Source organism: Suncus etruscus, chromosome 14 (genome assembly GCF_024139225.1).
Source record: "Suncus etruscus isolate mSunEtr1 chromosome 14, mSunEtr1.pri.cur, whole genome shotgun sequence".
NCBI lineage: Eukaryota > Metazoa > Chordata > Mammalia > Eulipotyphla > Soricidae > Suncus > Suncus etruscus.
This window is the reverse complement of record NC_064861.1, coordinates 68,666,821-68,690,183: the sequence shown is the minus strand read 5'-3', so window position 1 is coordinate 68,690,183 and position 23,363 is coordinate 68,666,821. Positions and strand designations below refer to the sequence as shown.

The following is a 23,363-nucleotide window of genomic DNA, read 5'->3' as shown; positions in this document are numbered from 1 at the left end:
ATATGGAATGCCGGAATTCGAACCACCGTCCTTCTGCATGAAAGGCAAATGCCTTACCTCCATGCTATCTCTCAGGCCCCATGTTAGCGTTTTTTATTGTTGTTGTTTTGGTTGTTGGTTTATTTTCTTGGTGGCCACACCCAGTAGTGCTCAAGGATTATTCCTGGCAGGCTTTGAGATCATATGGGATATGAGGGATCGAACCCGGGTGAACTGAGAGTAAGGTCACCACCCTCCCCATTGTACTAGGGAGTGGTGGAGTTTGTAAGGTGGTTTAGAAACCGAGTGTCTGCTGACAGCTGACAAGGGGAAAACTGAAGAATCCTGTGTCAGAGCCATGTTCGATCATGCACAAAGAACATGTCTCTCCTGATATTCTCTCTCCAGCTTCCTGAGAAGATCTTTGAACAGAAATGAGTAGTTATATAGTAGAATATAGTATACCCTGAAGGAACTGGTGCTTTAACATCGTAGGTCTGAAACTCCTAAACAATTAAGTATCTTACTGTGATTCATTTTTACAAAATCCTGTGTACCTAGTGAAGGGACTAATGCTCCAACATTGTAGGACTGAAACTCAATTATGAACAACTTTGTATCTCACTGTGATTCTGTTTTATATATAGTAGACTGGGTATGTCAGAAACATTCTTCTATATGTGAAGATGTTGCTGAGGACTTTGAGCCATTTCCCCCCAATGGGCAGGCCTTGGCTTCTCTCTATGTTGTGAGGATGCATGGTGATTCTCTTCATCCAAAAGCCATTACAGGGCCGGAGCGACAGCACATCTATAGGGTGTTTGCTTTGCACGTCCAGACTCAAGTTAGATTCCCGGCACCCCATAAGATCCTCCGAGCCTGCCAGGGGCGGTTTCTGACTGCAGAGCCAGGAATAGCCTCTGAGCGTCGCCGGATGTGACCCAAGACAAACAAACAAACAAAAAAAACCTCATTTACAGGTTGCTTTTACTCTATGGGCGATGCATGGTGATTCTCTTCATCCAAAAGCCATTACAGGGCCGGAGCGACAGCACATCTATAGGGTGTTTGCTTTGCACGTCCAGACTCAAGTTAGATTCCCGGCACCCCATAAGATCCTCCGAGCCTGCCAGGGGCGGTTTCTGACTGCAGAGCCAGGAATAGCCTCTGAGCGTCGCCGGATGTGACCCAAGACAAACAAACAAACAAAAAAAACCTCATTTACAGGTTGCTTTTACTCTATGGGCACCAATTCCTTGGATTCGCTCAGCATAACGTTATTTATTAGCATCACAATAGGGTCCTCTGGGCCTTCTGATGAAGAACTCAACTCGGGGACATGGTGAAACCAAACCAGAGCATCCTTCCGACTTGACACAAAAGCTTCCGGTTTTGCAAACGACCCAAGGCAGGAGGCCCCGCCCCTCCAGTTGCTCCGCGGCCTCCTATTGGCTCCTTCATTCAGGCCCTTCTGTTGCCGTGGCGACCAAGGCTATGGCAACCAAGAGAAGCCAAAATTGTGGGGCCCGGCCGAATCGCGTTGTCTGCTAGGGCCACTTTCATGGCCCTCTACGAGCTCTTCTCGCATCCCGCCGAGCGCGGCTACCGCGCGGGGCTCTGCTCCAAGGCCGCGCTGTTCCTGCTGCTGGCCGCCGCGCTCACCTACATCCCGCCGCTGCTGGTGGCCTTCCGCAGCCACGGTGAGCTTAGCCCTGCGCCAGGGGGTCCCTGATCGCCCGCCCCGCCGCGCCCCGCTCACCCCCTAATGTTTCCCTGCAGGTTTCTGGCCGCAGCGAAGCAGCTACGAGGAGCAGCCGAGCGTGCGCTTCCTGCACCAGGTGCTGCTCGTGGCGTTGCTGGCCCCCGAGCCCGGCGGGTTCCTGGCCTGGAGCACGTTTCCCGCCTTCAACCGCCTGCAGGGGGATCGCCTGCGGATCCCCCTCGTTTCCGTAAGTGATTCCCCTCGAGGCTGGGCGTGGGGATGGGGGAGGCCTGCCCAATGCACCCCCCGGATCCCTGCGTGGGTCTTAGGTGGTCGTGAGCCCATGGGAGGCGTGCATTGGTCCCTATGCATGGCGAGGGGAGAAGCTCCTGCTGCAAAGTTTTTAAGTCAGACTTTGGCATGCAGAAGCCAGAAACCCCTAGAAAGTGCTGCCGGCCCAGGCCCACCTCCCCGAACAGGCTGACCAGCTTCAACCCTTTCTTTCTGCAGCCATCCCTGAGACGAAGCTGCTTTTTTTTTTTCTGTCAGTTCTGCGTGTTTGGTTCTGGAGAAGAGTGCTGTCATTACCCCCTTTCTGTTCACTTTCTTTTTTGTTTGTTTGTTTTGTTACTCTTTAGGTTTGGTTTGCTTTTTGGATCATACCCAGCTGTGCTCAAGGGCTCCTTCCAGGTTCTGTGCATGGGTCACATCTGGCTGGGCCAGGGGATCTCAATAGCTACCCGTATAGAAACCAGGTCAAGTGCATGCAAGGCAAGCACTTCACCTGCTGTACTAGCTCTCCAATTCTTCTGCCCATTTTCTTAAAAACAAAAACAAACGGGGGAATAGGTTGGCAGACGGATTAAAGTGTTAAAAACTTGAAAAACAAAAACAAACAAACAAAAAAACCAAGGGGACCAGACAGATAGCATGGAGGTAAGGCGTTTGCCTCGCATGCAGAAGATCGGTGGTTCGAATCCCGGCGTCCCATATGGTCCCCCGGGCTGCCAGGAGCGATTTCTGAGCCTAGAGCCAGGAGTAACCCCTGAGCGCTGCCGGATGTGACCCAAAAACAAACAAACTAAAAACCCCAACCAAACAAATAAAAACAATAAACAAAAACCTATACATTTAATTATACTTTATACATTTATTTAGACTTTAATTTTTACCACCCCTTTTCCGCATTGCTGCTGTTGCTGTGAGGACCCAGGTTTGCACTCAAGGCTGGCTCTGGTGCTCAACAAGTTGGTGTTCCTTTAGCTACCCTCCATGCTGAGGTCCCTTCTTGGCTCACAGGCTGCAGTTTTTGCTGGGGGTCTCTGCAATGCTCATCCACATGCTCACTAGAGATTGCTCTTCCTTGCCAGGAAAGAGTTTTTTAAAGGCAGCGCTTCTGGGAATCACATCCTCTTCTTTCAATGTTTCTAATTAAGTGTTTCTGTGGTGTAGCCTGAAGTAGTAGCTCATGCTCGCAGCCAGCAGATCCCCCAGGATTGTGCTTTGAGGCTCTGAACTTGTGACCAGGAACTTGAAAGGCACAGTCACTGTGCAGAATAGGGGAGCTCTTCCGAAAGTTCAATATCAGTATTTTTCAGTCCAACATCTCCTCTTGGTTCTATGTGGATTATAGAATTGAAACCTGCCTAGAATTTTGTGCACAAATACCCAGGTCAGCCTGATTGATAGTAGCAAATCAAGCGAAGACAACCCAAAGGTCCATTAAGCATTGTGAGGCTCAACCAAATGTGACCTGCCCAAACCATTGAGTATTGTCCAGGCACCCGAAGCAGTACACTTACCATGTTACAGTGTGTCACATGAGAACTAAGAGCCTAGTCTCCAAAAAGATGCATGGGTCCCCATATGTGTGAAATGTCCAAAATAGATGAACAAAGATAGATTAGAATTTTCCTAGGACTTGGGGACCAGGAAAAAGAAAGAGCAGGGAGTAACTGCTCACACAGCTATGTGGTTTCTTTTTCTGTTTTTTTTTTGGGGGGACCATATCCAGTGGTGGTCTGAGGATTCTCCTGAACTGGTTTTTCTTTTTCTTTTTTTCAACACCAGGCAGTGCCCAGGATCTACTTCTACTTAATCCTAGCTCTGCAATCAGGAATAATACCTGGTGTGCTCAGAGAACCACATGTGATGCTGGGGATCGAATCTGGGTCAGCTGCATAAAAGGCAAATGCCCCACCTAGCCATTATACTGTGTCTCCAGTCCCTTTCCCAGCCTCCTTTGCAGGCGCTGCACCTGTGGACCTGTCTCTCCTGCTCTTAACAACTATTTATCACAGTTTCTCTTCTGATTGCACTCTGGTGTGCAATGATAATGCCTATATTTATCCCACCTAACCTATAAGTATGGATCCCACTTACTTCATAAAGATGATCCTCCCTTCATCATCAAGAGATTTTTCTTTTCTTTGTTTGATTTTGCACCATACCCAGAGGTGCTTAGGCCTTACGCAGGCTCTGTACTCAAGAATCATTTCCTGGTGGCCTAGAGGAACCATATGCGATTCCAGGGATCAAACCGAGGCAAGAGCCCTACTTGCTGTGATATATCTCAGCCCTGAGAATTAGGGCCTTAAATTAGGGCTCCCATGGCTCTCCTAGAAAGCACTCCTGCATCAGGAACGAGGTCCTAATCCCAGCTTTCTGTGGGCACTGTCCCCTCTCTCAGCCTCAGTGGAACTATAATGACAACCAGGGACCTACTGTTAGTATTGACAACTCTCCTGGGTATGCAGGGGATCATAGCAGACAACTCATGAATAGAAAAACTGTTCCAAAATGCACAATTATAGCTTTCAAAAATAATAAATATATGGTTAAGGAGTTCTATTAGACAACAATGTCATTATTGATAATGACCTTGATAATCGTGACCCAGGAAGCATTAGCTCTTTCAGCACGGGCTTGCCCTGTTGTTATGTGTGGTGTGTGCTGAGCTTGATTGGCACTGAATGGGGTTGAATGGTGGGTTTCATCTGGGGGCCCTTAATGACTAAGAAAAGTGGCCTCTTTTCATCAGCCCCAAGAAGTGGAGGACTGAAGCCCTTTGTGACTCTGTGCCCAGGCCTCACCCCTCTGATGTGCTGGTCTCCTCTTGTGCTTCCTCAGCCCTGGGCTTCTCCTCCTCACCTCTGTCTGCTCTGCAGCAGTCAAATCTTCCTGAATCTTCTCTGTACAAGTTTCTGTTCAGCTCTACCCTTGACCATGTGCTAATTTTAGCTAGCTCCATCTTCCTGTGTAGCACTCAGCACTTGTGTGATAGATCTGTGCATTGATTTCTCTTCAGCCTTACTGCAGGGAATGGAAGCTCCACTGAGGCTATTCTCTTTGCCAGTGTATTCCCAGCACTAGAAACCATTCTGGCGCCTCAAAAAATAAGAAGAAGAAGAATAGACACCAGCTACTGAGTGGATGTATCAAGTGGAAAAAAGTGATACTAGTTACACCACTGTGCCCATTCTTTCTTCCACAAGATAAAGTTTTTTTTTTTTTGGGGGGGGGGGGGTCACACCCAGCAGTGCTCAGGGGTTACTCCTGGCTGTCTGCTCAGAAATAGCTCCTGGCAGGCATGGGGGACCATATGGGATTCGAACCAACCACCTTTGGTCCTGGATCGGCTGCTTGCAAGACAAACACCGCTGTGCTATCTCTCCAGGCCCAAGATAAAGGTTTTTTTTACAGGCAAAGTTGCACTACTTCATTCTGTTCTGTTTTTGAGCCACTATGGACAAGACTCCAGAGCTATTCCCAGCTTAGCACTTCAGTATGACTCCTAGGGGTACTCGGTAACACTATGCTGTGCTTGGGGATTGAACCCACTTGGGCCATTGAGCTATCTCTGTGACCTTTGTTTTTTGTTTTGGTTTTTGGGAGGCCATACCCAGTGCTTGGGTTACTCCAGGCTCCACACTCAGAAATTAGTCCTAGCAGGCTCAGGGAACCATATGGGATGCTAGAATCAAACCCAGGTCAGCCACATGCAAGGCAAATACCCAACTCTCTGTTCTATTGCTTCCGTCCCAGTGCTGACTTTTTTTGCAAGATGATGTGTCCTACCTAATATCTGAGTTTTGCCCTTGCTGTTTTTTAGTTTGGACCATTAATTCCGGAAAGATTTTTAAGCCAGAGAGATGGTTTTTAAGTCTTGTCTTCATAGCTAACCAGCCCTAATAATAAATTCCTGCAGCCTCAATGTTCTCTTATATATAGTGGGACTCCTACTTGCTCTGCACTCCACAGCTTATTGGAAAGATGCACTATAATGTAGTTTTCTCTCTCTCCCTCCCTTTCACACTGTCAAAGTTATTCTGGCATTTCCCTCCTGGCCGCTGTCCTCTCTTGCAAGTTGAGACACTTGACCTTTGTCTTTTGGTCCATCCTGAAGATCCAAAAGCCTGAATCCATGACTCTGAGTTTATCTGTGTGAAAGTCCAAACTTCCTGGATACCAGGTGAAGACAAGGCAGCCTCCTGCTCCTGCTTCTGATGGCAAAGATGTCATCACCCCGTAACTCGATCTTCAGTAACAGAGATCAGCCCCTGCACCTAAGAAACAAGGGGACTGGACAGAGAAAGAGTCTCCAGCGACAAAATAGAGGGTCGCTTTTCGGTCAGCAGGCCTGGGATAACGACATCATTGTCTAGGAGCAGAGAAATGATGGGAAGGTTTGGAAAACTGAGATCTCTATCTCAAACCTTATTAGCCTGACAAAGAACAAAGAATAGTGGTGAGAAGGAGGATTCCAGAGGGGCTGTAGAGGTGCTCTGAGGACCTCCCAGAGGCCAGGACTCAGTGGCGCCACCAGCTCCTGGCTTGTGCCAAGGAGTCAGCAGTGAATATGTATGTCCGGGGCCCACTGGCTCCTGCCACTCATTTTAGGGTCACCACAAGGCTGGCTGGAGCCCAACATGTTCTTAGGACCGGGAAGTCATCTCCATGCCCCCCAAATTTGTTTTGCCTAGTTGTGTAATTTGTAAATTACACAATTTATAAATGTATAATTTATAAAGGGTCCATGTAGTTGAAGCCTCACTGCTTTACTTAGCTTCCCCTTTCACAATATTGATCGAAGCTAAAAGATGCACAGGCTTTGAAGTCCCAGCAACAATGATGAGCTAAGGCCCAGCATTAAAAAAATAATAAAAAGGCATTAAGAATCTGAAGCAGGGGAGGGTTAAGGAAAAAAAAAAAAAAAAGAATCTGGGGTCAGAGAGGTAGCATGGAGATAAGGCGTTTGCCTTTCATGCATGAGGTCATCGGTTTGAATCCCGGAGTCCCATATGGTCTCCCATGCCTGCCAGGAGCAATTTCTGAGCCTGGAGCCAGGAATAACCCCTGAGCACTGCCGGGTGTGACCCGAAAACCACAAAAAAAAGAATCTGAAGCAATGATGCTTGTGGTTCAGAAAGGTATAAATAAAGCATGTGTTTTTCTACTAAGTATAGAGGGGATGCAAGATGCAGTATTAGTCTTTTCTGTTTCTTTTTTTCTAATTTTTATTATAACACTATGATTTACCAAGTTGTTGCCAATACGGTAATTTTAGACAGTAATTTAATGTTCAAACACCAGCCCCAGCACTTGTGTGACCTTCCCTTCACCAGTGTCTCCAATTTCCCCCCCACTACCTTAGCCTGCCTTCGTGCAAGTACAAATTTACTTCATTTTGTTGGTTACGATACAAAGGCAAATAGAATGATCAAAATTTAGAACACAAGTCAATTTTTTTTTTTTTTGAATTTGTTATTTGAGTCACACCCAGCAGCACTCAGAAATTACTCCTGGCAGGCTTAGAGGACCACGTGGAATGCTGGGGGGGGTCAAACCTAGGTTGACCACAAGTAACAAACACCCCTGCCTGCTGTGCCAATGCTCCAGCCCCAAACATGGGTCAATTTGAAATGCATATTCTATCTTTCCAGGGTGTTAGAAAAGTCAGTGTCTAAGGGTTTACTGGGCTGTGGTCGGTGCTAGTTGAGTCTTCTGTGTTACTGTTTGGGTTTACTGAGCTTAGTAGATTTCTATGGAATTTTCCCATCAGATTTTCTGTGTGAGATACTACTGGGTTGACATTACTATAAAATATTGAGGTGGGGCCGGAGAGATAGCACAGCAGTAAGGCATTTGCCTTAGATGCAGAAGAACGGTGGTTCGAATCCCGGCATCCCATATGGTCCCCCAAGCCTACCAGGGTCGATTTCTGAGCATAGAGCCAGGAGTCACCCCTGAGCACTGCTGGTGTGACCCAAAAACCAAAAAAAAAAAAAAATATATATATATATATATATATATATATATATATATATATATATATATATATATATATATTAAGGTATCCAAGATTTATAGATCTGAAACAAATTAGGTGGTTTTGGTAGATTGATAAGGTTAAGTCTCAGCGCTGAGCCATTTCTGTTGGAGAGTTGGTGGGTGGCGTTGGGTTGCTGCAGTGCACACAGAAAGGGGTCTCTGAACCCTACCTCCTTTTGGAGAAGGCCACAAAGGTATAATGAGCCTGAACTGGGCTACTTGGGAAGTTTTGGTGGCCATTATTTCCTTTTAGACACTCTTCTGTTTTAGAAAGCTGGCTTCTCGGGGCCAGAGAAATAGCTCAGAGGACTAGTGCATATACTTTGTATGGGAGAGTCACAGGTTCAGTTCCTAGTACTGTGTATACTACCAAATGACAACCCCTGGCAGCAAAATACTTGGAATAGCCCCTGAACATCACTAGGTATGGCCCAGGGCCAAACCATACACACCAAAGAGTTGATATCTGTGAGTCGGATGATCTCCCTCATATAAAGAAACAGAGAGGGGCTGGAGAGATAGCATGGAAGTAAGGTGTTTGCCTTTCATGCAGAAGAACGGTTCGAATCCCGGCATCCCATATGGTCACCCGTGCGCTGCCGGGTGTGACCCAAAAAAAGCAAAAAAAAAAAAAAAAAAAAAAAGAAAAAGAGAAATGGAGTAGAGTATCTCCACAGTGTGTGGGAGAAGAGTGGTGTGGATGGAGGACCTGATGATACACTCTTGGCTCTCCTGGCTCTCCTAGACTCGGGAAGAAGACAGCAACTACGATGGGAAACCCGACATGCTACACTTTAAGCTGGAGCTTCCGCTGCAACCTGAGGAGCATGTGGTGGGCCTGCAGCTCCTCCTGACCTTCTCCTACCAGCTGCACGTGAGTGAGCCTGAGGAAATGGGGGAAAGGGGAAGTAGGGGGGGGTAGTCACACTTAACAGTGCTCAGGAGTTATTCGTGACTCTGTTAAGAGGTTCCCCCTGGCACTGCTGAAAGACTATATGCAGTGACAAGGGCTGAACCAGGGCCATCCCTGGACTGACTCTCAGACCTCTCAATTTTTGTCTTTATATTTATTTGTTCTTTTGGGTTTTTTTGTTTGTTTGTTTTTATTTGGGGGAGGGTTACACCCGACAGTGCTCATGGATTACTTCTAGCTCTGCGCTCAGAAATCGCTCCTGGCAGGTTCTGAGGACCATATGGGATGCTGGGATTCGAACCACTGTCAGTCCTGGATCAGCTGCGTGCAAGGCAAATGCCCTACCACTGTGCTCTCTCTAGCTTTTGTTTTGTTTTGTTTGTTTTTGGGCTACAGCTGAAAGTGTGCAAGGGTTACTCCTGGCTTTGTGCTCAGCAGTTACTCCTGGCAGGCTCCGGGACCATATAAGATGTTGGGGATAGAACACAGATCGCCACATGCAAGGCAAATACCGCTGTGCTATCATTCTAGCCCCCGTTTATTTGTTTGTGTTAGGGACATACCCACAGACTTAGGGCCTGCTCCTGATTCTATGCTCAGGGATCACTCCTGGTAGGCTCTGGGACTCTATGGGATGCTGGGGATCAAACCCATGTCTGCCTCATGTAAGGTGAGTGCCTTACCCACTGTATTAACTCTTCAGGAGCCCCTGCCTTTTTTGTTGTTGTCTTTTTAATAAAGCAGATCTCTTTTTCTAATTTGCGCACTGTAAAATGTTCCTTTCTGAAGTGTGGTTTGGGATATAACTTAGTCAAATTTAGTTTTTTTCAGGGCCAGAGAAATAGCACAGCAGATAGGTGCTTGCCTTGCATGCAGCTGACCCAGATTCAATCCTCAGTATCCCATATGGTCCCCCAGCACCACCAGGAGTGATTCTTGAGTGCAGAGCCAAGAGTTATCCCTGAGTATTGCTTGTATGACCCAAAAGCAAAAATAAAAATCAAGTCATTTTAATTGGGACCATGTGAATTTATATGAATTTCCAACAACTTGGGGTGTTGTAAGCCGAGGGCTACTTCTGAGGGCTACTTCTGACTCTCTAAACTAGGCCTTGGCAACACCTCCAGACATTAGCCCACACTAGTGACCCTTGGTATCCACTATTCCCCTGACCATGACCGTGCATTGTGCTGGTTTCAGAGGATGTCCACGTTTGTGATGCAGAGCATGGCCTACCTGCAGGCGTCCTATGCCGTGCCAGGAGCCCAGGTCTACGTGAACGGGGAACTGAGGCTACAGCAGAGGCAGCCTCTGAGCTACCGTGGCCTGGATACACGCTACAACGTAAGGTCACTTCCGCCTACTTTCTTCACTTTGGTATTTGGGGGGCCTACGAGGGTTATTGAGGGGTGGGAAGGAACACTCCCAGGTAGTGCTCAGCAGGTTAGGCCCAAGTATACTGTGCTGCTTAGACCCTGCAGGTCCTGGACCACCCACACCACCTCAGTAATGCCCAGGGGCCTCCAGTATTGCACACTGTGATGCTCAGGGCCTATGTGTTGGGGATTGAACTGGGGTCAGCCACAGAAATACCCCAGGAACCCTTGTATTATCTCTCTGGACTCAGTCATATTATTTTGTCTTTGGGGTTTGGGGCCATATCCAGTGGTGATCAAGGACCTACTCCTTGTTCTGTGCTTCGAGGTCACTCCCAGTGGGACCCAGTGGTGCCATGGACTGAGCTGAGAGGCAAGGCATGAGTCTTAATCTCTGTGCTGTCTCTTCAATGCCTCCGGTCAGATTCTTAAAGGAGGAAGAAACAAATAGGGGAGATAGGAGCCCAGGAGCACAGAACTGGGAGTAACTCCCTAGACCACTGGGGTAGCTCCAGAAAAAAATAAAGTGAAGAAGAAAAGGAAGTTGGAAGTAGCTTTCCTCTGTGAGCATCACAGAAGAGGATTTCTTAGGATTTTTTTTTTTTTTTTTTTTTGCCACACTCGGTAATGTTCAGGGGTTACTCCTGGCTCTGTGCTCAGAAATCACTTCTGGTGGGCACGGGCGATGGCATATGGGATGCCAGGGATCAAACCTGGGTTAACCACGTGCAAGGCAAACACCCTATCTGCTGTACTATCACGCTAGCCCCTCTGAGGAATTTTTGCCACAAACTCTATCAAAACAGAGCCAGTTACACCTATGTTTCCATCTACACAGGAAAAGACTCAGTGTCTAAGAACCAGATTGTTTCATGTTCACACACACACATACCATATCCCTGACCTTTTTGGATTTATTGTAAAATGTTTCAAAAACAAGACTAAGGGCCAAGTGGAAAGAGTACAGGAGGTAAGGCACTCTGCAGGCCACTGGTTCAATCCTGAGCACCCCATCTGGTCCCCTGGGCACACCACCAGGGCTCACTCTTGAGCAAAGGGCCAGAAATAGCCCCTGAGCACTGCTGGGTGTGGTCCAAAGCCAAAATAAGAAAATATAGAAGACAAACACAATTTATATTTTGGTTTTTTCATTTGTTTTGGGGCCATACCCAATGATGTTCAAGGGGTTATTCTGGCTCTGTGCTGGTCATGGTCAGGGAACCATATGGGATACCGAGGATTAAACCTAGGTTGGCTGGCTGTGTGCGAGGCAAAGCTGAAAGGTGAGATAGATTTTTTTTTTGGGGGGGGGGGGGTCACACCCGGCAGTGAACAGGGGTTCCTTCTGGCTCTATGCTCAGAAATCACCCCTGGCAGGCACAGGGGACCATATGGGATGCCGGGATTCAAACCACCGGCTTCTGCATGCAAGGCGTTTGCCTTACCTTCATGCTATCTCTCTGGCCCTGTGAAAGTGATTTTTAGCACTTTTAGTGCTGTCTCCCTCAGTGGTCAAAGCAGTGACATCTTTCTGCTCACCTGGGTCTCTGAAATGGGGTCATTGTAAACCTGCATATGGTGAGAACAAGTTCACAATTTACCCTATGACGTTGGATTTACAAAGAGTCATTCTCCCAAAGTACCTGAGTTAGAAAGTAGCAGGACCAAGAATTATCTGTCTGGAATTAGAATTCAGATATCTGCCTAATACTACTATTCTTTTTGTTTTGTTTTTGTTTATGGGTCACAACCGGCTGTACTTAGGGGTAACTCCTGGCAGGCAAAGGGGACTAGATGGGATGCAGGGATTGGACTTGCCATCTATCCTGAATAGGCTGCATGCAAGGCAAACACCTTTCCGCTGTGCTATTTCTCTGACCCCAATACTACTATTTTTTGTTTGTTTTGTTTTTGTCTGTGTTTTTTGGGTCATACCCAGCAGCGCTCAGGGGTTACTCCTGGCTCTATGCTCAGAAATCGCTCCTGGCAGGCATGGGAAATCATATGGGACACCGGGATTCGAATCAACCACCTTTGATCCTGAATCAGCTGCTTGCAAGGCAAATGCCGCTGTGCTATCTCTCTGGGCCCCAATACTACTATTCTTTTTGTTTTGTTTTGTTTTTGTTTTTTTTGTTTTTGTTTTTGTTTTTGGGCCACACCCGGTAACGCTCAGGGGTTACTCCTGGCTATGTGCTCAGAAGTTGCTCCTGGCTTGGGGGACCATATGGGACACCGGGGGATCGAACCGCGGTCCATCCAAGGCTAGCGCAGACAAGGCAGGCACCTTACCTTCAGCGCCACCGCCCGGCCCCACTATTCTTAACCTTTTTGTTTTCATTTGGACTGGCCATATAAAATGGTTTGGGCAGGGGCCGGGCGGTGGCGCTAGAGGTAAGGTGCCTGCTTTGCCTGTGCTAGCCTAGGACGGACCGAGGTTTGATCCCCCGGCGTCCCATATGGTCTCCCAAGCCAGGAGCGACTTCTGAGTGCATAGCCAGGAGTAACCCCTGAGCGTCATCGGGTGTGACCCAAAAAAAAAAACAAACAAAAAAAAATGGTTTGGGCAGCTTTTGAAAATGAAAGATTATATCTTCCACATAAGCAGATAAATTCTGGGTTATCAATATAAAATTGGAGGAAAAATTGGAAGGGAACTATAAAATGTACATTTAACATGATATTTTGTGCTTGAAAAAAATCTTTGTTAGTTTTGGGTTTGGGGCCACACCCAGCTGTACTCAGGGTATCCTCCTGGCTTCATTCTCAGGTTTCACTCCTGCTGGGGTAGGAATAGGATTATGCAGTGCCAGGGATCAAATAGGATCAAACCAATTTTAGCTGCATGCAAAACAAGTGCCTTACTGATTTATTCAGCCCATTATTATTGATTCTACCAGTTTTGTTAAGATACACTTAATAGATAAAATTGTAAGATTCTTTTTTTTTTTTTTTTTTTGGTTTTTGGGCCACACCCAGTAACACTCAGAGGTTACTCCTGGTTATGTGCTCAGAAGTTGCTCCTGGCTTGGGGGACCATATGGGACACCGGGGGATCGAACCGTGGTCCTTCCAAGGCTAGTGCAGGCAAGGCAGGCACCTTACCTTTAGCGCCACCGCCCGGCCCCAAAATTGTAAGATTCTTGGGATCAGAGTGATAGAACAGCAAACACCCTACCACTGTGTTACTGCTCAGGCTTCCCAACTTACATTCCTGCCAATGTGCACAGAAATGTCTCTTGGGAGGCCGAAGAGATAGCATGGAGGTAAAGCATTTGTTTTGCATGCAAAAGGTTGGTGGTTCAAATCCCAGCATCCCATATGGTCCCTGAGCCTGCCAGGAGTGATTTCTGAGCATAGAGCCAGGAGTAGCCCCTGAGCGCTGCTGGGTGTGGCCCAAAAACCAAAAGAAGAAGGAGGAGGAGGAGGAGGAGGAGGGAGGAAGAGGTAGAGGAGGAAGAGGAGGAAAAGGAAGAAGAGGAAGAAGACAACGAGGAGGGAGAAGAGGAAGAAGAGGAGGAGGAAGAAGAGGAAGAGGAGGAAGAAGAAGAGATGATGATGATGATGATGGAGCTGCTCTGTGACCTAACAATCTCACTTTTCAAGATCTAGCTGAGGGATACTGGAAAATGAACATAGAAAGATGTGGCCAGATGGGGCTGAAGAGATAGCACAACAGTAGGGCGTTTGCCTTTCACACAGACGATTCAGGACAAACGGTGGTTCGAATCCCGGAATTCCATACGGTCCCCCATGCCTGCCAGGTGCAATTTCTGAGCACAGGGCCAGGAGTGACCCCCTGAATACAGCCGAATGTGACCCAAAAACCAAAAAAAAATTAGAAAGATGGGGAGAAAGCAATAATACACCGGTAGAGTATTTACCTTGCACGTGGCCAACCTGGGGTAGGCCCAGGTACAATTCTTGTCATCCCTTATAGTAATGAGAGCCTGCAAGGAGCAATTTCTGAGAACAGAGCCAGGAGTAACTCCTGAGAGCTGCCAGGTATGGCTCCCCAAAAAATTATATTGACCTCAGTGTGTGTTGATGTGTTTACATTACTAAAACATAGACACAGCCAAAGTGCTGTTAATAGATGATTAGATAAAAGAGAAGTGGTATGGGGCTAGAGAGATAGTATAGCAGGTAAGGTGTTCTGCACCTGGCTGATCTGCGTGTGATCCCCAGCACCCTGGGTGCAGTCCCCTGTGCACCACTAGGAGTGATCCCTAAGTGATCATTGAGTAATCTCTGAGCACAGCTCGAGGAATAAGCCCTGAACTTATGTGGCCCAAAAGTAGAAGTGATAAGTTTATACAATGGGACATTGTTTAGATAGATATTTTTAAAAAGTGAAATATTGCCATTCAAAATGAAGCGGATGAGTTGGAGGATAGTACAAGGATAGTACAGTGGCTTAGGCTCCCCCAACACTGTTTCTGGTTGGTCCCCTGAGCATGGCCAGGAGTGACCCCTGGGCACTGCTAGGAGTGAATCTTGAACACTGCTGACTGGCCCAACAACCCCCCCCCCCCACCTAAAGAAAAATGAAAATGGAAGGAACTCAAGAATTTATGCAAAATGAAATGTCAAAAGATAAGTATTGCACAATTTCACCTTTGTACACAATAGAAGATAGAAAGTTGGTGAATAGACAAAGTCAAAAAAGACAATGGGCAGGGGCCAGAGCATAGCCAGTAAGACATTTACCTTGCATATGGCTGATCCAGGTCAATCCTCGCACCAAGTCAAATCCTCAGCATCCCATATGGTCCCCTGAGCACACCCAGGAGTAATTTCTGAGTGCAGAACTAGGAATAACCCCTGACCATCGGGTGTGGCCAAAACAAAAGAAAAAAATATGAACATTGAGGCCAGAGTGATAACATAGTGGTAGGGCATTTGTCTTGCACGTGGCCAACCCCAGACGGACTCTGGTTTGATTCCCGGCATCCCATATGGTCCCCCAAACCTGCCAGGAGCAACTTCTGAGCACAGAGCTTGGAGTAACCCCTGAGCGCCGCCGGATGTGATCCAAAAAAGTGGACATTGACAAAAGACTGAGAAAAGAACTGAAATGACCCGAGAAGAGAAGAGGGGATGGGTGGGTGGGAAGATGGGTAGGTGAATGAATGGATGGGTGAATGGATTTTGTTTTTTTGTTTGTTTGTTTGTTTGTTTTGGCCACACCCATTAGTACTGAGGGGTTACTCCTGGCTGTCTGCTCAGAAATAGCTCCTGGCAGGCACGGGGGACCATATGGGACATCGGGATTCGAACCAACCACCTTTGGTCCTGGATCGGCTGCTTGCAAGGCAAACGCCGCTGTGCTCTCTCCGGGCCTGGGTGAATGGATTGATGCCAGAGATAGTATAGTTCAAGAGGCCAGGACCTTACATGCTGCTGATCCTGATTTGATTTTTGTTTTGTTTTGTTTCTGGGCCATATCTGGCAGCACTTAGGGGTTACTCCTGGCTCTGCACTCATAAATCACTCCTGGCAGGCTAGGGGTCCCATATGGGATGCCAGCTATCGAACCTGAATCTGCCTCATAGTCCAAAAAAAACGAGAGGGGGGGGGAGAGAGAGAGAGAGAGAGAGAGAGAGAGAGAGAGAGAGAGAGAGAGAGAGAGAGAGAGAGAGAGAGAGAGAGAGAGAATAGAGAGAGAGAGAAGAGAGAGAGAGAAGAGAGAGAGAGAGGAGATCGTGCCCTCTTACCAAACTCTATTTGTCCCACTCACCTGTTAGGAACCATTTTTCTATTGGTTGAGAGGAGGCTAGGTTTCATAGCTAATATTGCTCAGGAGCTCCTCCTGGCTGGGAAACTGTGGGTCTGGGATCAGCCTGTGATCAGTGGATCAGAAGGCAAGTGCCCTCTGCCTCTTGGGCACTTCTTTTTTTTTTTTTTTTTTTTTTTTTTTTTTTTTGGTTTTTTGGGTCACACCCGGCGGTGCTCAGGGGTTACTCCTGGCTGTCTGCTCAGAAATAGCTCCTGGCAGGCTCAGGGGACCATATGGGACACCGGGATTCGAACCAACCACCTTTGGTCCTGGATCGGCTGCTTGCAAGGCAAACACCGCTGTGCTATCTCTCCGGGCCCTTTTTTTTTTTTTTTTTTTTATCACACCCGGCAGTGCTCAGGGGTTACTCCTGGCTCCACGCTCAGAAATCACTCCAGGAAGGCTCGGAGGACCATATGGGATGCCAGGATTCGAAATCACTCCTGGCAGGCTCGGGGACCATATGGGATGCCGGGATTTGAACCAGTGACCTTCTGCATGAAAGGCAAATGCCTTATCTCCATGCTATCTCTCCGGCCTCTTCTTAGGCACTTCTTAACCACCTGCTTTCTCAGCCCTGCTTTCTCAGGTGGGTGGCACTGGGCGCGTATGCCTGGCCTCACACTTGTTTTTTTTTTTTTTTTTTTTTTAACGTTTATTTTATTTTATTGAAACCATTGCCATTTACAAAGTCCTTCATAATCGGATTTCAGACATACATTGGATCAAGGCCAATCCCACCATCAGTGTCGACTCCCTCCACCAATGTTCCGTGAGTGCATCCTATACCACAACCCTAGCCCCCAGAATGCCAGTGTAACAGACCCATTTTGTGTTTTGATTGTTAAAGTTTGGATCTCTTTATTCCATAGTTGCTGCCTTGGCTTGGATATTTAGTTCTGTCTTTTTATAACACGACCAATGCATCTGAGACCACTTGGATCCTGGCCCCCATCCTTTTTTTTTTTTTTTTTTATAATTTTTTATTATGAATTATGAGAACAAAAGATGCAAAGAAAGAGGATAAGGTAAAGTTACAGTGGAAGGACAATCACCCATAACATAATTATCAGAAGAAGTCCCCTTGCTGATATCTTAACTTTGAATTTTCACCAAAGAAAGTTAAGATAAATAAAACAGAATCCATGTGCAATTACTTTTTCCCTCAAGTCCCCAGATTGTAGCACATTATAATATTTCTTAACAGCACACAAGGCAATCTAAAGCCATCAAACTTACGTAACTCCTTAAACATTAGAGGCATAGTATTTTTTACATTTCCATGTACATGCATATTAGCTTAAGTTAACCTCAAATTTTAAGTGGGTGTGTTTTAAGGATTAGAGTCAAAGGAGCACAGTAAAAACGGTGTTAGAGTGGCAATTGTTGTTTGCATAGGCCCACCAAAATATGAGAGGCATGGAAAGGAATAGCCTTGGCCTAAATACAAAGAGATCCTACCCCTGAAGTTTCCTGGCATAAGACCAGCTCTAGGCCTCAGGAAAGTTATCGTTCGCTCCAAGACATTGTCTGTAGCGCCAACACACTTATCACACAGTCTCTGTTGTTGGTCTCATGTTTCTGTATTAAAGATTCTGGAATCTGCATGTCCTACATTGAAGTCATGATGTGGAGTGCCTTTTCGTTTCACCTCACCATGAAAGGGGAATGCAGGAAGCCCTGTCCTGTAAGCAGGTTGTTGTTGTTAAGTCTTCTCAGTGTTAAGGGAAGTCTCTTTTGAGCAGGACGATGTCTGAGCAGTGGTAGGGTCTTCCGTGGTAGAGGATTGCTTCCAGGTGATGTTATAGACAAACCTCACCATAAAGGGGCAATACAGCAAGCCCTGTCCAGTAAACAGGTCATTGTTCTTGTTGTCTTCTCAGTGTTAAGGGATGTCTCTTTTGAGTAGATCGATGTCAGAGCAGCTGTAGGGTCGTCCCTGGTACAGGAATGCCTCCAGGTGATGTTATATACAACCTTGGATGTTTTGTAAATGTCTTCTGTAGATCAAGGGGTAAATGGAGAATGCCCATTCTTCTGAGCTGGCCTCACACTTGTAAAGCAGCCACTTCGCTCACTCACGAGCTATCCCTGGGGGAAGAAGAAAGGAAAGAGTACTTCATACTGGACTAGACACCAGGGGGTGATTTCAGAGCACTTTGGCAGGTTGAAAGCCTGAGTAGCAGCGGCTACTCTTCGTTTCATGGGGGCCACTCCCAGAGACGCTGCTACTGGTGGAGTTTAGGGAATCACAGGGCTGGGGCTTGTGTCAGGATCCCCACATCCAAAGCAAATTCTCAACCTGTGGGCCTGAGCTGCCCAGATGCTCATGGTTCATCCCGCCCTCTCCCAGGTGTCGGTCATTAACGGAACCAGCCCCTTTGCCTGGGATTATGACCTCACTCGCATTATTGCTGCCTACCAGGAAAGGAATGGTGAGTTGGGAGGGTCATTCTGTTGCTGCTCAGTATTCTCTAGTTAAGGGGGAAACACATGGAGTGCACATAATGCTGGAAGTGTCTAAACCTGGGGTGCTCGGTAAGGGCAGGGGACCAGTCCACCTTAGAATTTATCCTTTCAGTACCAGAATGATAACAGCTGGGAAGGCATTTGCCTTGCCTGAGACCAACCTGGGTTTAATCTTCAGCATCCCATATGGTCCCCCAAGGCTGCCAGAAGTAACTACTGAGCTTTTGGGTATGGCCCCAAAATAAAACAAAATAAAAAAAAAAAAAACATCTTTTCCCGTTTGCCTGTGGTCTGCCAGATTAGTGCCAATTAATTGGAGTAGTGCTGTTTTTTGTTTTTGTTTTTTTTTTTTGTTTTTGTTTTTTTTTGTTTTTGGGCCACACCCGGTAACGCTCAGGGGTTACTCCTGGCTATGTGCTCAGAAGTTGCTCCTGGCTTGGGGGACCATATGGGACACCGGGGGATCGAACCTCGGTCCGTCCAAGGCTAGCACAGGCAAGGCAGGCACCTTACCTTTAGCGCCACCGCCCGGCCCAGTAGTGCTGTTTTTATCTCACTACTGGCTTGGGCTCCATGTGCTGGACTCAGCACATTTGATTGGTCAATGGTCAGAGTTTTTCTCTCAATTATACTGGAAGACAGATCGAATACTACACAGATAGGAGCTGTGGAAGTCCCAAACTGTAATACTACTTCCTAATTTTATGCAATATGCCAGACATAATAGCCCAGGAATAAAGGATTTAGGGCCTGGAAAGATAATACAGCACGAAAGATGCTTGTCTTGTGTGCAGTAAACATAAATTCAATCCCTGGCACCCCATATGGTCCCTGAGGTTCACCAGGAGTGGTCCCTGAGGCCCATCCACACTCCTCCATAAAGGTTTTTCTTTTTGCAGTAGCAGGGCCTGAATTTAGAGTTCTACTACTGAGTTAGGTCTTTGTCCTTCCAAGATTTCAAGGTATCTTACCACTAGACTAGGGCCAGAGAAATGACTCAGTAAGATGAGCACAGGCTTCTCATACAGGAGGTCTGGGTTCAAGCCCAGGTACCACCTGGTTTCTTGAGTACTGCCAGGAATGCACAGTCAGGAGCAGCCCCTGAGCACTGCTATGTGTGGCAAAAAAGATAATAATATTCCCGAAATAAGATCAATTTATCTTTATTCATTTTTGTCTTCGTCCAAATGCAAGATTTCTTTATATTGCTGCTCTCACAAATTGGGATCCAATTTGGGCCGGGCGGTGGCGCTAGAGGTAAGGTGCCTGCCTTGCCTGCGCTAGCCTTGGACAGACCACGGTTCGATCCCCCGGCGTCCCATATGGTCCCCCAAGCCAGGAGCAACTTCTGAGCGCATAGCCAGGAGTAACCCCTGAGTGTTACCGGGTGTGGCCCAAAAACCAAAAAAAAAAAAAAAAAAAAAGCCACGGGGCCGGGCGGTGGTGCTAAAGGTAAGGTGCCTGCCTTGCCTGCGCTAGCCTTGGACGGACTGCGGTTCAATCCCCCGGTGTCCCATATGGTCCCCCAAGCCAGGAGCAACTTCTGAGCACATAGCCAGGAGTAACCCCTGAGCATTACCGGGTGTGGCCCAAAAACCAAAAAAAAAAAAAATTGGGATCCAATTTATTTTATTGACTTTGTAATATAAATATTTCACTACATAGCTACAAAGTTTTTTTTTTTTTTTTGTGGTTTTTGGGTCACACCCGGCAGTGCTCAGGGGTTATTCCTGGCTCCAGGCTCAGAAATTGCTCCTGGCAGGCACGGGAGGACCATATATGGGACGCCGGGATTCGAACCGATGACCTCCTGCATGAGAGGCAAACGCCTTACCTCCATGCTATCTCTCCGGCCCCATAGCTACAAAGTTTTAACGAGTAATATTTTTTTCGTGGGAGCCTAATGTGTCTCTACTTAACCACTGTGCAGTTACAGAATAGCACATGGACCATTTCCACATTCTGCACCCAAGTATTTGGACAGATTTTTGTTTTGTTTCGTTTTTGTTTTTTTTGGGCCATACCCAGCATCACTCAGGGGTTATTCCTGGCTCTGCACTTAGGAATCACTCCTGGCAAGTTAGGGGAACCATAAAGAATATAGGTGAGGGCCCGGAGAGATAGCACAGCGGCGTTTGCCTTGCAAGCAGCCGATCCAGGACCAAAGGTGGTTGGTTCGAATCCCGGTGTCCCATATGGTCCCCCGTGCCTGCCAGGAGCTATTTCTGAGCAGACAGCCAGGAGTAGCCCCTGAGCACCACCAGGTATGGCCCAAAAACCAAAAAAATAAAAAAAATAAAAAAATAAAAAAAATAAATAAACTATTGGGGCCGGGAAGGTGGCGCTAGAGGTAAGGTGTCTGCCTTACAAGCGCTAGTGTAGGACGGACCGCGGTTCGATCCCCCGGCGTCCCATATGGTCTCCCCAAGCCAGGGGCGATTTCTGAGCTCATAGCCAGGAGTAACCCCTGAGCGTCAAACGGGTGTGGCCCAAAAAAAAAAAACCAAAAAAAAAAAAAAAAAAAGAATATAGGTGATCTAACCAGGGTCAGTCGCATGCAAGGCAAACACCCTCCCTACTGTGCTATCACTTCAGCCCCTCTGACAAGTGCTTTAACAAATAATGTGTGAGCACCTTCTAGCATTTGGTTTCTCTTTCCTTTCTACTCATTTCTATGGAGTGGATTGTGGGGTGAAAAGTTACCAAGAGGCCTCTAATGTCTTAGCTCTGGCTCTTCCCTTGCCTGCGATCATGCAGGTGAGCTAACCCTCCTCATTGCATTGCAGTCACCACTGTCCTTTCGGTCCCCAACCCTGTCTGGCTGGTGGGAAGGGCCACTGAAGCTCCATTTGTGGTTGATGCCGTGATCCGATATCCCCTGGAAGTCATCGCATATCCTTTCAGTTCAAGAACCAACAGAGGCTCAGTTCTGGGAAAGAGAAGGTCCATCAGGTGTCCCAAGAAGGAACAGATGTGAGACATCTTAGAACTGAAATGCCCAAGTGCTGTGGCCCCCACAGAAATAACTACCTTGTGGGGCCGGAGAGATATCATGGAGGTAGGGCATTTACCTTGCATGCAGAAGGATGGTGGTTCGAATCCCGGCATCCCATATGGTCCCGAGCCTGCCAGGAGCAATTTCTGAGCATAGAGCCAGGAGTAAACCCTGAATGTTACTGGGTGTGAGCCAAAAGAAATAACCATCTTTTTCTGCATTTCCTATAGAGGGGAGAGCATTTCTTGGCCACAGTTCTGTCAGAAATTGTTTTAGATCAAAAATTATTCCAGCTCACTTAATAATACTTTCTTTTCTCTTCTTGTGGTGGCTATGATAATTTTGCCATTTCCTGATAAACGTGGGTTGAATAATTGAATTCCAAAAGGTTGGCTCAGGGCTGGAGCGGTAGCCCAGCTCTTAAGGCAGAGAGTTTGTCTTGTATTCTGCTGATCTGGATTTGATCTCCAGCATCCCATCTGGTCCCCTGAACCTGCCAGGAGTGACTTCTGTGCTCTGCAGGGTGAAGCCCAAAAAACCAAACCCAAATTCAAGGGTCAGCTCTAATCATAGTGCCCACTGGTCCCTGAGCCCCAGCAGGAGAGTTCCCTGATGCCCATTCCTGCTCTTTAACATCCCTTGCATCCTTAACAATGCACTTATCGCCCAGGCTTCTGGGAAATGGTCAAGTTCGCCTGGATCCAGTATGTCAGCATCCTGCTCATTTTCCTCTGGGCATTTGACAGAATCAAAAGATTCGTGTTTCAGAACCAGGTGGTGACCACCATCCCTGTCCCGGTGCTGGCACCTGGCGAGCTGCAGAAGGAACACCTAGCCTGAGGGACTGAGTGAACGCTCGGCGGGACCTGCCCACCTTACAGGTATCCTCAGAGAGCTGCTGTAGGGGACAGTTCTGGACCAAGTTCCGGACATTTGTGATGGGTCTCAGTTTCTCCTACACTCATTCCCTGACTCTTTAGCCCTGGCTATATCCTCAGGGACAGGCCAGAGGGACAAGGACTGGGGGGTCTCAACAGGCTGTCGTTTGACTTCTCTGCCTTCAGCTGAAATGTTTGGAGCAAACATCCTGGGAAGAATCCCAACTCTCATCGGGCAAGACTGCACCACTCCAGGACTGAGAACCAAGCCCCACATTTCTTCCACCCTAACCTACCTTTTCCTCTTTCAGCCTTCTCTGGGGAGAGACAGAGGCAGATGGATCACACTCCTGGCACCCAAATTTCTTTTCAGACTTTATTTCCAGGAATGAGGGACCTTTTGTGAAGAACTGGGGAGCCTCAATGAGGGGCAGTCATTTCTTTTAGGGGGAACCCTCTACTTTCTCCTCAGAGTCCCTGAGCCTTAGCAGGAGACCATGACTTTGTTGTTGTCATTATTTTTTTATTCTGAGATCACACTGGTGATGCTTGGGCTACCTGGCTCTGCACTCAGAAATCACTCATGGCAGACCCGGGGGACCACATGGGATACCAGGGGTTGAACCCAGGTCAGCTTTGTGCAAGGCATGCCCCTCCCTGTGGTACTGTCACTCCTACCTGACCCTCATAGACAGTCTCTGTTAGTAACTCTGCCAGCTGCCTTTCACTGGACCCTGCCTGCTGCCTGCTGTGGTCCCATCCAGTGACCAGCTGATGTCTAGTGCTGTCTGGTTTCCCTAGTTCTGGGCCCCAGGGGCCATTGGGACTGTAGTTGCAGGTTCTTTGGTGTGTCTCCTGTTCATGAGCCCTACCTCCCCATGTGACCAGGTCACCGAGGAGCTGCCTGTATTGGCATCCACTGCCCGAAACCTTGGGCTTTAT

The 23,363-nt window shown here is 47.4% G+C and overlaps 1 protein-coding gene across 1 annotated transcript; it reads left to right on the top strand.

Annotated features, from left to right (window-relative positions):
- Nucleotides 1–1,481: 1,481 nt before the first annotated feature.
- Nucleotides 1,482–22,872, top strand: TMEM231 (transmembrane protein 231). Its single transcript, XM_049786439.1, has 7 exons — nucleotides 1,482–1,679; nucleotides 1,759–1,928; nucleotides 8,757–8,885; nucleotides 10,125–10,268; nucleotides 18,433–18,514; nucleotides 21,335–21,440; nucleotides 22,203–22,872. The coding sequence occupies exons 1-7, from the start codon at nucleotides 1,541–1,543 to the stop codon at nucleotides 22,381–22,383; spliced, it is 951 nt and encodes a 316-aa protein (XP_049642396.1). The 5' UTR covers nucleotides 1,482–1,540; the 3' UTR covers nucleotides 22,384–22,872.
- Nucleotides 22,873–23,363: the final 491 nt, after the last annotated feature.

Bases quoted from the DNA above. Each gene is read 5' to 3' on its own strand.
- TMEM231 (XM_049786439.1), top strand. From the start codon at position 1,541: ATGGCCCTCTACGAGCTCTTCTCGCATCCCGCCGAGCGCGGCTACCGC. The intron at 1,929-8,756 runs GTAAGTGATTCC...TGGCTCTCCTAG, and splicing joins TGCGGATCCCCCTCGTTTCC to ACTCGGGAAGAAGACAGCAA. The intron at 18,515-21,334 runs GTGAGTTGGGAG...ATTGCATTGCAG, and splicing joins TGCCTACCAGGAAAGGAATG to TCACCACTGTCCTTTCGGTC.